Source organism: Chanodichthys erythropterus, chromosome 20 (genome assembly GCF_024489055.1).
Source record: "Chanodichthys erythropterus isolate Z2021 chromosome 20, ASM2448905v1, whole genome shotgun sequence".
Lineage (NCBI taxonomy): Eukaryota > Metazoa > Chordata > Actinopteri > Cypriniformes > Xenocyprididae > Chanodichthys > Chanodichthys erythropterus.
This window is the reverse complement of record NC_090240.1, coordinates 28,691,478-28,704,975: the sequence shown is the minus strand read 5'-3', so window position 1 is coordinate 28,704,975 and position 13,498 is coordinate 28,691,478. Positions and strand designations below refer to the sequence as shown.

Sequence of the window (13,498 nt, the reverse complement as noted above, 5' to 3'; positions counted from 1 at the left end):
AACGCTCTCAAGTTCGCCGGTTGCAACGCTCTCAAGTTCGCCGGTTGCAACGCACTCAAGTTCGCCGGTTGCAACGCACTCAAGTTCGCCGGTTGCAACGCACTCAAGTTCGCCGGTTGCAACGCACTCAAGTTCGCCGGTTGCAACGCACTCAAGTTCGCCGGTTGCAACGCACTCAAGTTCGCCGGTTGCAACGCACCTCAGCTCTCTGGATGCCATGGACAAGATGGCTGTTTCGCAGTGCCCACGGGCAAGATGGCCGCCCCTTCGGTGTCAAGGAACATAGGGGGTGTTCCACCCTTCGAGTCCGCTCCAGAACCTGCGCTACTTGCCCTGCCGGCGCCCCACGAGCTCCTTGTCCACGAATCGGCTATGGCCACCGTTGATTTCCGCAAGAACTTTTTTGGGGGGGGCCATATACCAGAGGGTGGGGAGCTTGTGGGTGGGGACCCTGCACGGCCGAAACCATCAGCGTGCTCCGAACTGCTAGGGCCGCCCGTGGACTATAAACCCCTATGGCCATTAATGGACTTTGTCCTGCCGTGGTTGCCTGAACAACATGACCTGCCGTGGTTGCCCGAACCACCTGACCTGCCGTGGTTGCCCGAGCCACCTGACCCGCCGTGGCTGCCCGTGGCTCCTGACCCTCCGTGGCTGCCCGTGGCTCCTGACCCTCCGTGGCTGCCCGAGCCACCTGACCCGCCGTGCCTGCCCGTGGCACCTGACCCTCCATGGCTGCCCGTGGCACCTGACCCTCCGTGGCTGCCCGTGGCTCCTGACCCTCCGTGGCTGCCCGTGGCTCCTGACCCTCCGTGGCTGCCTGAGTTCCTGGACCTGCATTGGGGACCCTGTTCCAATCTGCATGCAGGTCCCCAATGCACCCACCCACCCTCCCTAGCTGTTCCTTTTCCCCAAACCTTCCGGGAGGGGGGCGTTATGTTATGATCACCATCTGTTCCTGTCAGTTCCCGGACTACATTACCCATAATCCTCTCTGCCAATCACCTGCACTCACTCCACCAATCACTATCACTAATCACCACACCCAGCTGCAGTACATTAACAGGACTATAAAGGACTTTCACTCACACCACCTCACCGCGAGGTCTTGTTTACTATTGTAGCATTTCTGAGCATTTCCCTGTCTGTTCTGCCTGTTACCGTTCCAACTGTTGTTAACTCTATTCCGTGTACGCACAAATATTTCACGGTTATTGATCTTTGCGCAGCATTCTTCTCTGAACCTGTATATCGAGATACTCAGCCCATTGTAGCTTTTACGTTTCAAGGTAAACAGCTAACGTGGACATGCCTTGCTCAGGGCTACATTGACTCGCCCGCCATTTTCTCAGCAGCAGTGCAAAAGACATTAGCCAAAATGACTGATTTACCTTCTACAGTCTGCGTTCTTCAATATGCGGATGACATCTTGGTCTCTGGGGAGACAAAAGAGGACTGCGAAAAGGTCTCCATCATCGTCTGCAATGTGCTTGTCCAAGCTGGCTTTAAAGCCTTTAAAGAAAAGCTTCAGTGGGTCCAGTCCAAAGTGACATACTTGGGACACATTATAATGCCCGGTTTGTGAGCAATATCTATGGATAGGGTCCAGATGATCAGAGAAATGAAGTCCCCTCGAACTGTGCAGCAGTTTCAAAGTTTTCTGGGGCTAGTGACCTATTGTAGATCCTGGATACCTGACTGTGCGGTGCATGACAGGCACCTGAGGAACCTGATTGATCATAAAGCTCCGCCAAATACGCTTTTGAACTGGACAGAGGAGGCAGAATTGCACTTCACCGCATTGAAACAGGCCATCACCACGGCCCCAGCTTTGGGCCTCCCGACTACAGCAAAAATTTCCATTTGCATGCCCGCGAGACGGAGGGGGTAGCTATTGCCGTCCTGTTGCAACAGCATGGGTCCACTTATAGACCATTAGCATACCTGTCTAAGAAACTAGATAATATAGCTTCAGGTATGCCAGCATGTCTTTGTGCTGTAGCTGCGGCCGCTCTGGTTGTACAGTTGGCAGAAAGAATGGTGTTATCGCATCTGCTGATCCTTTACACCTCTCATCAGGAGGGAGCTATTTTGCATAATATGCAGACACAACATATAACAGCGCAACGGCGCTCGGGGTAAGAGGCAATCCTGCTGGCCACCAAAAACTTGACCATACAGCCAACAGATTAACACTGCATTGTTAGGGATTATAGGAATGGGTGACATGGTAGACAATTCTACAGATCATTGAATTGACTTCCTCATGTTCCTCCAGGGCCAATCTTTTGGATACGCCCCTGGATGGGGGGGAGAAGCTAGAGACTTTAAAACAGCAGATGGCAAACTCATAGCTCACTCTAACCTAATAGGACAATTGACAAAGGCAGTACAGTTACCTTCCGAAGTGCCCATAGTAAAGGTAAAAGGTCACGCAACTGGGGATAGCGAACAAGCCAAAAGGAGCAGAAAAGTAGATGAAATAGCCAAAGAAGCAGCAAAGGCCCAAATCAGACCGATGTTCGTTATGGGTAACCAGAGTCAGGTAACTATGACTGTGCATTTAATTAATATAACTGATATTGACATTAAGATCCAGCAGAGTCAACCGACTCAGGCTGACTTAGAGCATTGGGAAAACATGGCTGTGCCCCAGATAAAGAAGGGATCTTGAGAGATGAAAAAAGGAAGAATAGCACTTCCAAAGTTAGGATTAATAATCCTCATCTGACATTACCATGGTTTGTCACACACAAGTTGTGCAAAAGTAGTACAAGTAATCAATCAATTGTATTGTATTGCAGATGTACACAAAACTGCAAAGCTCATTCTAGACTCATGTCTTACGTGTGCACAAGTAAATCCGCACAGACCAATTAATCATGATGCACTACCACATCCGCAAGCACCGTTTCAGAATGTGCAGATTGACTTAACGCACATGCCGACAATAGGTAATTTGAAATATGCTTTGGTAATTATAGATTGATTTTCAAAGTGGCCAAAAGTATTCCTGTGTGCGAAAAATGATGCTAAAACTGTGGTAAAGTTTCTAACCAAAGAAATAATTCCTCAATTCGGCATACCTACCACCATTGACAGTGATAATAGGACACCATTTGCGTCAAAGTTAACACAGCTTTTAGACAAAGCGCCATCAATTACGTGACAGTTCCACATCCGGGATCTTTGAGCAACATCGAACATCTGAAACAGTCCCTCAAAAGAAGGCTCACAAAAATCGCCATAGATACGGGGAAGAAATTAGTAGATTTATTAACCATGGTGTTGACAGAGAAAAGAATGACTCCATCTTCCACAACTAAACTCTCACCATTTGAAATACTAATGGGCAGGCCTTTCCCAACTCAATGGGTTAAAGGTCGTGCAGGCATTACTTCCCTAGGTGACCTGGAGGTGACTTCCAACTCTGAGGACTACGTAACTTCCCTCATTGAGAAACTTAATTCTATATGTGCTGATGTCTCTTTGTGTCTTCCTCTTCCCTCAGAAAACCCCACTGACCATTTTTGTTCCAGGACAAAGTGTGCTGATCAAAAGCCTGAAGCCAATGAAGGTGGGAGAACCGAGGTATCTTGGACCAGCCACTGTGATCGCAGTAACCAGGACAGGAGTCCTGACAGATTACCAACCGCAGTGGATACACGCTTCAAGAATAAAGCATTGTCCTACAGGAGAGCAGGTAAGCTCCAATTCAAAAATAGAATCTCAAACCTCGAATCACCTTACTGCCTAACAGGGAGGAGGAAAAACACTGATTAAGCTGAGCAAGGAACTACCTCAAATAGTGAAGTGGGGGTAATCCAAAGCGAGAAGATATATGGCCCATTGAGTCAAACAGTGCTAACTCCTTACACAGCCCTGTATGCACTAAGGGCCAAATTCATATGATGGAGGTACCACCGCTAGAGAGTTTCACACAGTGTTCATTCATAGTAGCTGTTGAAGCATTTGGCGAGAATATTGGTTAAAAGTTCCCTAGAGTCAGAACCAAGATTGGAGAACATAATCCTTCAGAGATCATATCCAGATAAATTTTGTTTTACCTGTTCACAATAAAGAACAGAATTTTTAAATGCACATGGATGTTCAATGGGTAAGACATTCTGTCTTAAAGTGGCCATTGTAAGATTATAAGAACATCCTGTGCCTGTTTTCTGTGTCTCTGTATCTCTGTCTAGCCATTACATCATGCTTAGAGAAAATGTTACTTTTTTTAGAGTCGTGCACAAGTCCTACTGATTGTATTAATGCAGAGTTGTCATTTTCACTTCCTATATTTTCAATATATAATTGGCTCTCTGGCAGAATAAACTTTGTATCTTGGTTGAACTGCACTCTCTGTGTCTGAGTCTTCCATTTGATACCCTGGTACCAGCTTTTCTGTGCTAGGTTGCTCAACCAGAAAAGATCTTCTCGAAATACTTGATCTCCAAATTATTTTATCTAACATTTAGTAACCAGTTTTAGCTACTTTCAACTGAAAGCATATTATTACAACTATTCTCCAGGATTCCTGTTTCCCTCTCCAGTGTTACTCCTGAGTTCCTGTCTCCAGAATTTTTTTCCAGTTTTCCCCTGTGTCTGTAAGGAAGAATATGGTTCATGGAAAAAAAAACAAAAAACTTTCCCAGTATTAACCCGATGATTCAGACGGAAGTCAGACCGAAACCATGTGCACGGGACGTGTTACAGAAATGCCTGTTGCGGTCTTAAGGTCTGATGCATTACATTTCTGGAAAAACAAAATCGGCATCCTTTTAATTCCAGTGCTGCAGAAGTAGAAGTTTTGATAAGCTCGGCAAAATGATATTTCGTATGAGTCTGTAATTATTTTTAGTGTTTTGTCGTCAAAGCGCAGCACATCATCTGGGACTTCCGAATTTCACCATCAAACATCGCAGTTCTTCGTGTTTTATAATTAATAAATATAAACTACATTCTCCAACGGGGCTGTAATGTGATTCAAATGAGTTTTGAGTTAGGACACTAGAGGATAAACTCTTTAGGATTGTTAAACTTTGTAAAACCATTTCCGTTAAGATAATAGTCATAATAATGCACTACATAGATTATTCTGTAACAGCCTTTGTCCTAAATGAGGTCCTAACTTACTTGTAATACGCCCCCAGAGTACATGTGACTAACGGGAAATGAAGCACCCAAGTACAGGTCTCTGCAGGACAGTAATTATTGATGGGCGAGAACCATAAACAGAGGGGCGTTTTTGAGAGCGTACCTGATTTGCTTACGTCAGATTGTGGGTAGAGTTTAGGGGTGGGACAGGTGAAGGGGATCATTTTCATTGCATGATATATAAACACCCACCAGTTTGAAAACACCCACAAATACAGAAACGCCCACTTTTGTTCCGCACTACTACTATAAGTTACTGCTGCTGTTAGTGTTAATGTCTGCCGCCCAGACGCTCTTCTTTCAGACATATTCCGCTTTTCCAGAAACAGATTAGATGCTGCCGCTTTAAGAGAAGTTATCGCTGGTTAACAGAACGACGTTAGACATATAACTAATGCGAAAGTCTTTCGGTAATATTAACTGTTTTGGTTCACTGTGTTGTTATCGCAAGATGAAACGTAACTCCAGTGGATCCACACTTAGGAAAATGATTGATCCTTCAGAGAGCGAGCAAATTGATTCGAGGGACTTTGAAAACAGAACAGATGCAGTAAGTTTTGATTTCTTTCATTTGTTATATAATGTTATACCATCAGTCCTGGGATTCGGTTCCTTTTGTGTTCCCAGAAAAGATTACTGCCTTAAAATATTGTATAATATCAATTTTAAAGAGCTTAAACACCTGATTTTTTTTGTGCACCAAAAAGGGGGGCTTGAAAGTGCCCTTTGCTGTTGCATCGATTTCCATCATGTGAGACTCTCTCTCCAGTCTCCACCCATCATCTCCCCCCACCGACAGCTGCCATGAAAATGTAATTTGTAATTGCATTACTCATCAAAAATGTAGTGGAGTAAAAAGTACATTTACTTGCTCAAAAATATAGTCAAGTAGAGAGTAAAAGTTGCCAATATCTTTGACACTCAGTAAGTAGCCAAAAAGATACTGAAGTACAGTAACTAATTACAATTTACTCAAGTACTTTACACCTCTGCATTCGAAACGATTCATAAAGCTCAGAAGTTTCATGAAGCAGTTTTGAAATCGGCCCATTACGGGATTTTGTTAAAAAGTTGTTGTTTTTTTTGCACACAAAAAGTTTTCTTGTCGCTTTATAATATTAAGATAGAACCACTGAACTCACATGAACTGTTTCAATAGATGTTTTTACTACCTTTATGGACTTTGAGAGTTTCAATGGTATCGCATTTCATCAACAATATCTTAATTTGTGTTCCGAAGATCAATGAAGGCCTTATGTGTATAGAATGACATGAGGATGAGTAATAAATGACATTATTATTTTCATTTTTTAATCTTTCTTCCTCTGTCAGTGCACAGCTCTGCAGGCAGATGTTCCAGATGTTCCTCTGGCTATGGTTGAGGAGATCCTACTGAACCTGCCTGCACATCAGGTGGTGCGAGTCTGTCGGTTGGTGTGTCGTGAGTGGAAGGAGCTGGTGGACAGTGCTTCACACTGGAGAGAGCGCTGTGAGAGAGAGGAGATCCAGCACTGTGATGCTTCCAGAACCCCAGAGGACTGGCGCCTGTTTTACTTTCTAGCTAAGAATCCACGAAACTTGCTCAAGAATCCCAGAGCGGAAGGTGAGCCACATTATTAAGAACCTATTACAATAGGTGTCATTATAATGAATTTTTGCTGTGGGTAATGTCTTTTTTCTGATGTTTTTGTTAGATGGACTTCAAGGATGGGAGAATGTACAGAATGGAGGTGACTGGGTGACAGAAGAAAATAGAAAACCGTTTCCAGACAACAGTGTCACTAAATGTTTTTCAACATCTCATTGGTATGTTTGATATTTTAAAACTTTCTGGAAAGTTTTAAGCTCGTTTCATTCAGTCGATGTTACAATATGCAATTAAATTAATAACCAAGCCAGTCCACACATGAATCACCCATAAACCTTGTTCGCAGGTTAGGTATGAAGCAGCAGCTGATTGATTTAGAGAAAGAAGGTTATAGTGCTGCTTTCATGGATAAACAGCAACCTCATATCAAAATATCAGACTGGTAAGAATCACTCAAATCCCCATTTCATGCTACAGTACACTCTAAAAAAATGGTTCTTCAGCAGTTCTTTGGGGTGGTTAAGGTGCTATATAGCACCGCTACCTTATAAAGAACCAGTAAAGCACCTGTATGGTTCTTCAGCGGTTCTTCAGTGGTTCTTCAGCGGTTCCTTGCTGTGGTTAAGGTGCTATATAGCACCACTGCCATACAAAGAACCTGTTAAGCCTCTGTATAGTTCTTTAAAGGTTCTCTAACTCTCTTATTCTCTTAGTTTAGTTGGGGAAAGGATTAAAAACCACATTAAATTACAGTGTATTTTCTAAACATAACCTGGTTCTCAACCTTTTTGTCCCCAAGCCCCTCTACACTGTTAGTGAATATGGGTGTAAGTTGGATTGCTATAACTATTTGAGTCTGATTACTTCGTCTTTCTGCGAATTGCTCTCAATATTATAGTAGGCTACACTCAACTTCTCAAATATCTCACTTTCAGCCAAAGGATAATTTCTCTTTAAGGACCCCGTGACAGACGGGTTTTTTTTTCTGACGTCATGACTCACGAGACTTTCTGGAGTTTTCTGCTCGGCCGCCATTTTCTTTCCCCTGGACTCGGATGAAATAAGGTAGGTTGGAAATGTTTTAATTAATATACTCAAAAATGCAAAGGTTGAACATGTGTTTTAGCGGTTTAGAGTTAATTAGCGTTGTTTGTGAACATGAATACTAACGAAATCGTAACTAACGTTAACCGAATTTTTGAATTTGCGCGGCCTGCAGTAACGTTATAAAGGTTAGCACTAATTGAATATTTCTATTCTATACAAGATGTTGCATTTACTCGTTTTATTCTATAGAAATGTATTGTTGTAGTGTTTGGACCATGTAAATATGTCTCTAAATAATTTTTAAAAGAAACGTCTCCTTTACCGTGTAAGCAGCGCGTGCTATTTGAAATGATGCGGGGAGGAAGTGCGTGGGGAGCGGGAGAGACGCTCGAGTCGAGGCTGAGGGGATCCTCGCATTACAATTATTGAGTTTAGGTTTTTAAAGTAATGTTTGTCAGTTCTTTTATTTGTCTTTTTCACGTTAGCTCTGATTTGTTCGACCAAAATGACGAAGAAAGTGTGTGAGTAAAGACATATTTAAGGCTTAACGTTACTTCATTTGACTAGCGCGAGGTGTTTTTTTTAGTAGAATGAAATGGCTGAGTATTTACACTACTAATTAATTACTTGTACTGCAGCAAACAAGTTTTTTTTTTTTTCCATTTATAAACACTGATTCCCCTCCCCCTTTTAGGATCTAAAGCTCCTCAATGTTTGACGACTAAGGACACTTTGCAAGAACTTTACATGGTAAGTAATTTCTATAAAAACGGCTATAATTGTTAATAGATAATATGAATTACCAATGTTGGACATGTTTGAATAAAATCCATCTATTGTGGTCTATTGACTTGAATGTCATCTTCATTAACAAACTTTAGACTAAGAATTATCCATTCCAAAACATTCATCAACTCCCTCTTATGCCATCTCAAATGCATGCAACTTTTTTTCTTGTTGTTTTGTATTAATTTTTTTTTTTTTGACAGTAGCCATTGACATTAAATTAATCACAGTTCCAGCTAAAAATCTTTACTGTTCTACTGAAAAAAAAAAGTCAACTTGGATGGCCTGATGGTAAGTAAATTAACAGCTAGCTTTCATTTTTCGTGAAATATCCCTTTAATCAAGAATGATTAAATATATTAGGGTGTAAAGCTAATTTATTAATTGATGCATGTCTTATTTTCAGACTTATAATTATATATTATAAATTCATAATTTTAAATGAAACCAATGACTGATTCAGATGCATTTCTTAATTGCAAATCTGTAGTATTTTAGCACTGACGAAGGCCTGTGTACTGAAACGCATTGGAAAAATAAAGAATTGATTTTTTTTTTTTAGCTCCTTTTTATTTATTTATTTATTTATTTATTTATTTGATCCCTCAACGCCACAAGTGTTGCTGGTATTGTCCATAAATATATTAATTGCAAATTTGGCCAGTCATTAATATGAATTATTTTCTTTTTCTTGTCCTTTGCTATTGCATATCTGCAAAAATTTGATTTCCTATTACAGATTATTGTGCTTTTTTTTTTAATTAAGAAAATTAATCACAATTGCTTTATCACAGGCTGAAAACATTCACCTGAGAGAAAGTCCTGAAGACCTCATCAAGGAGTACTTTCTGAGTTGAACGTAAGAATATTCTATTTTGGTTTATTTTCAGAAAAATAAGTCTAAATTTGTGTATTTTGTAGTTATGCTAGCAAAAGGTGACCGAATTTTTTTTTTTTTTTTATGTTTACTATTTAGGATAACCAGACAGATGATTGAGGAGCAGCTTACCATGGCAATGTTCATTATTTGGAAGGAGGGGGAGAACTTCATGAACCATCTGCTGACATTGAGGGAGTTAAAGTTTTGAATCAACTTACTTCAGTTACATCAGCTTGTGCCCTGCTTCTAGGTATGAAATACATCATCAACCTGGCTTGTCCGAAACCCCTTTGATTTACTTTGTATGTGTATGTTAAAGCTGCACAATTTATCGTAGAAAGGTTGCAATCTCGATTCAAACACCCACGCGATCCTACTTTATTAATGACAATGATTCGCCTGCGTCTGTTAAACCTTTGACAAAAATCCTACCGGAACATTCGGTGTTCATGCTGCCACTGATCCAGAAACAGCAGTTTTGAACCACACTGTAGTTATTCAAGGATTTGGTTATTTGATTTCTTTCACAAATATTAAAATTATCACATAAGTAATAAGATAAAAGTTTACAGTTAGGATATAAACACTGGACATCAGATAGTGATCAAAATAGAGAAAATCGAAACTAATATGGTGCTTCAAATAACTGTTGTATATAAATTACCTTGTTAAGCCACTAGGTGGCAACCAGTGACATTGTCATTGAATCATTCATTCAATAGATTGGATAAGGTTAAACCCTGATTCTTCCAGTAGTGAAACAAGTATTTATTAATGAGCCATTAATATATTCAAAACCATTTTTTAAAAATAATACATTCAAATTAAACATTTTCCGGCAATTAGAGTCCAGCTATTAATATTTTGCTAGAACTAGTAAAATAAATGTTATTTTTAGTTGTCTATTTAGAATCGTGGGAGAATTGCGATCTCTATTTGAAACCAAAAAATCATGATTCTCATTTCATCCAGAATCCTGCAGCTCTAGTGTATGTCTCGTACAAATGTGTAGTTGTATGAATATCCAGTTGTGTTGTTTGAGAATTGCTTTGATTTGTACAAGGGTAATCACCTTTAAAGGATTAGTTTACCCAAAAATGAAAATTATGTCATTAATTACTCACCCTCATCATTGGAGGAACAGAAACCTCTCAGACTTCATCAAAAAGATCTTAATTTGTTTTGAGTTCAGAAAAAGCATACGCATAAAAAACGAAGTATACTTTGGGCTTTACACACAGTAATGAATGTTTAAAAAGCAAAACAAAAAAGTATTGGGTAAAAGCATCCCCCATGTTATGTTAACCTAATGATGTTATTTTGTTTAAAGGCCTACAGTTGGAAGCAGCTGTTCTCCTCTTGCCTGCACTGTTCAAGGTGGACCTGGGGTTGCTGTTTGACATTGAGGTGAGCCATGAACAGTTGACTACAGTGTGTGAAGCACAATCTAATCAAAGCACGACACTTATTGCACATTTTGTTATAATTTAGCTTATAAGGTTTGCCTTTCAAATAAATATGTGAAGATGGTTAATGCTATTATCCCCTCTTCTCCAGGGCCATGCTCAGACCAGCCCTCCTGTCATCCCAACACCTAAGATAGTGCCTAAAGCCTGCGGGAGGATCATCTCATGCAGTATGACCACATTTTGTTCACGTTGGATGGCCAGTTAATCACAGAGTAGAGTGAGGACATCTTGATGGCACTGGGCCTCCTCCTATGTGTATATTTTGCGTTTGGAATCAAATCCAATCCAGTGCCCTAAAGGACTGAAAAAGACACTGACCTTTTTGAAGTATGTTGTTTTGAAATTGAAGGATGCAGTCGGACTTCCTGTCACTGTAAAATGAGTGTACAACTCAATCTGTGAGTAGACTTTTGGAGTCAATATTCTCTCTTGCTCCCTTTCTTATGGTTTAAGTTCTAGTTTCTATATTTTTTTTTGAAATCCCGAAGGACTTACAAAAAAGAAACTGCAGGACTTCAGAGCATAACTCAGTATGTAAAAACAGGACTATTGTCTTCAAAAATGTACATATTTCAAGCTTGTTGCATTATTTTGTATGTGTATAAAAGGGGAGTATAATGTGAGTTTATTTGCTGCTGAAAGAAATAAATTAAAAGGTTTTGAAAGTGTAATGTATTTTGTTTTTCAGTAAGCATTTAGTACATGATTTTGAATCTTTGAAGTCATGATTTGGTAAGAAATTATTAATTATCGTTCATAAAAGTGTAATTTAGAAGCATATTGACTCATCTACAGTAGTACCTTGCATGATAACGGGCCCTGCTAGCTAAAAAAACAATATATGGCACCTCTAATTTGACAAATGTGCTAGAAAACTTTAAGAATAGGTGCTAATATAGCACCAGAAAAGGTTCCCCTATCATAACGAGCCAAAGAACCACTGCTGGTGCTATATGGCACCTCTTATGGTTCTATATAGCACCATACGACAAGGTGCCATATAGCACCTTTAAAGATAGGTGCTATATAGCACCAAAAAAGGTTCCGCTATGATTACGAGCCAAAGAACCATTTTTGGTGCTATATAGCACCATTTTTCTTTAGAGTGTATCTTAGGTAGTGAATTTCACATTTTATGTGATTAATTTTGTGTAAATGAACACAGCAGTCTCAGATCATTCACTCATATATGTCATTAGGAAATGTTTTAAACAGCCAAAATGTCATAAATATAACCACACTAAAAAAGTACCAAATTCAAAATTGTCTGTTTAATGCTGAATTTGCTGATACTGATTGGAGTAATGTTATGTCTTTGCAAAATCCTGACCATGTTCTGTCAAATTTTCATAAAAAAGTGGAGACAATACGTCAAATTTACTACTACCTGTAAAATACATATTAGGCAAAATACAGTACCTTGGGTAACTCCTGAAATTTTGCAGCTTTTAAAAAATAAGGCCTCTTCTCTGAAAGCATACAGATCACTAAAAACATCTGAGACTAAGCTTATTTTTATACAATATAGAAACAAGTGTAATTTTGAATTGTTCAAAGCCAAACAGCTCTATTTTAAAAATCAAATTAATTTAACGGTCTCCAACCCAAGAACATTATGGCATACAATTAAATGTATAACTGGTGAAAACAAAATTAAAAATATTAATGGTTTACAAATATCAGTCAATGGTACTCTTCTCACTGATCATGATAAAATTGCCAATTCTTTCAATGAGTATTTTATTGCATCCCTACAAGAATTATCCTCTAGATTTACTGTTCCTCCATTTCTCCCATCAGTACCAACAGCATCTCAGCAATTCTCCTTTTCTGAAATCTCACAAAATGATTTAACTAATATTGTGTTCTTTGAACGCTTCTCATGCTTGTGATGTAAATAATTTAAACATGATTTTTCTTAAAACTCATGCTAGTACCCTAATACCCCTTTTTCATCATTTAGTTAATTTGTGTATTAGGCAATCAGTATTTCCTGCCATGTGGAAAACGGCCCAGATCACCCCTAATTTTAAGTCTGATGATCCTCCAATTGCAATTCTTCCAACTGTCTCCAAGTTACTTGAAAAAACATTATATAATCAATTAATCAATTACCTTGAAAACAATAACCTGCTCAATGATTGCCAGCATGGCTTTCGACCCTTGCGGTCAACTATGTCGGCTTTGCTGCTTTTTACTGAGCAGATACGTGCATCTCTAAACAAGGGTCAGGTTACTGGAGCTATATATATAGATTTTCGAAAAGCCTTCGATACAGTTAATCATCAAATTTTGTTAAATAAACTTTTTTCTTTTCATTTGTCCTCCTCTACAATAGACATGTTTACATCATATTTAAGTGACAGATCTCAGACTGTAAAAATTGGCTCAGTAACATCACAGCCACGAGTGTGTTCTATGGGAGTTCCACAGGGCAGTATCTTAGGTCCTTTACTTTTCCTTATGTATATTAATGATCTTCCTTATGTGCTTAATTTTTCTAGTTCTTTGTTATATGATGATGATACTGTTATTTTTCTGTCTGGTCCAGATATTGACACAATTAATTTA

General features: G+C 39.4%; 1 protein-coding gene and 1 long non-coding RNA gene across 2 annotated transcripts in view; both read left to right on the top strand.

Annotated features, from left to right (window-relative positions):
- Positions 1–255: 255 nt before the first annotated feature.
- LOC137008797 (uncharacterized) overlaps positions 256–13,498 on the top strand; it is a 41,856-nt gene continuing 28,613 nt past the window's right edge. Inside the window, exons 1-7 of the mRNA XM_067370512.1 lie at positions 256–442; positions 1,230–1,289; positions 1,401–1,546; positions 3,512–3,703; positions 6,490–6,760; positions 6,852–6,963; positions 7,092–7,187. Coding sequence (XP_067226613.1) covers positions 256–442; positions 1,230–1,289; positions 1,401–1,546; positions 3,512–3,703; positions 6,490–6,760; positions 6,852–6,963; positions 7,092–7,187 — 1,064 coding nt within the window. The remainder of the gene's footprint in view (positions 443–1,229; positions 1,290–1,400; positions 1,547–3,511; positions 3,704–6,489; positions 6,761–6,851; positions 6,964–7,091; positions 7,188–13,498) is intronic.
- LOC137009080 (uncharacterized) lies at positions 7,828–11,709 on the top strand. Its single transcript, XR_010892841.1, has 6 exons — positions 7,828–8,542; positions 8,782–8,869; positions 9,373–9,437; positions 9,555–9,708; positions 10,789–10,865; positions 11,016–11,709. It is a non-coding gene; the product is annotated as an uncharacterized lncRNA (long non-coding RNA).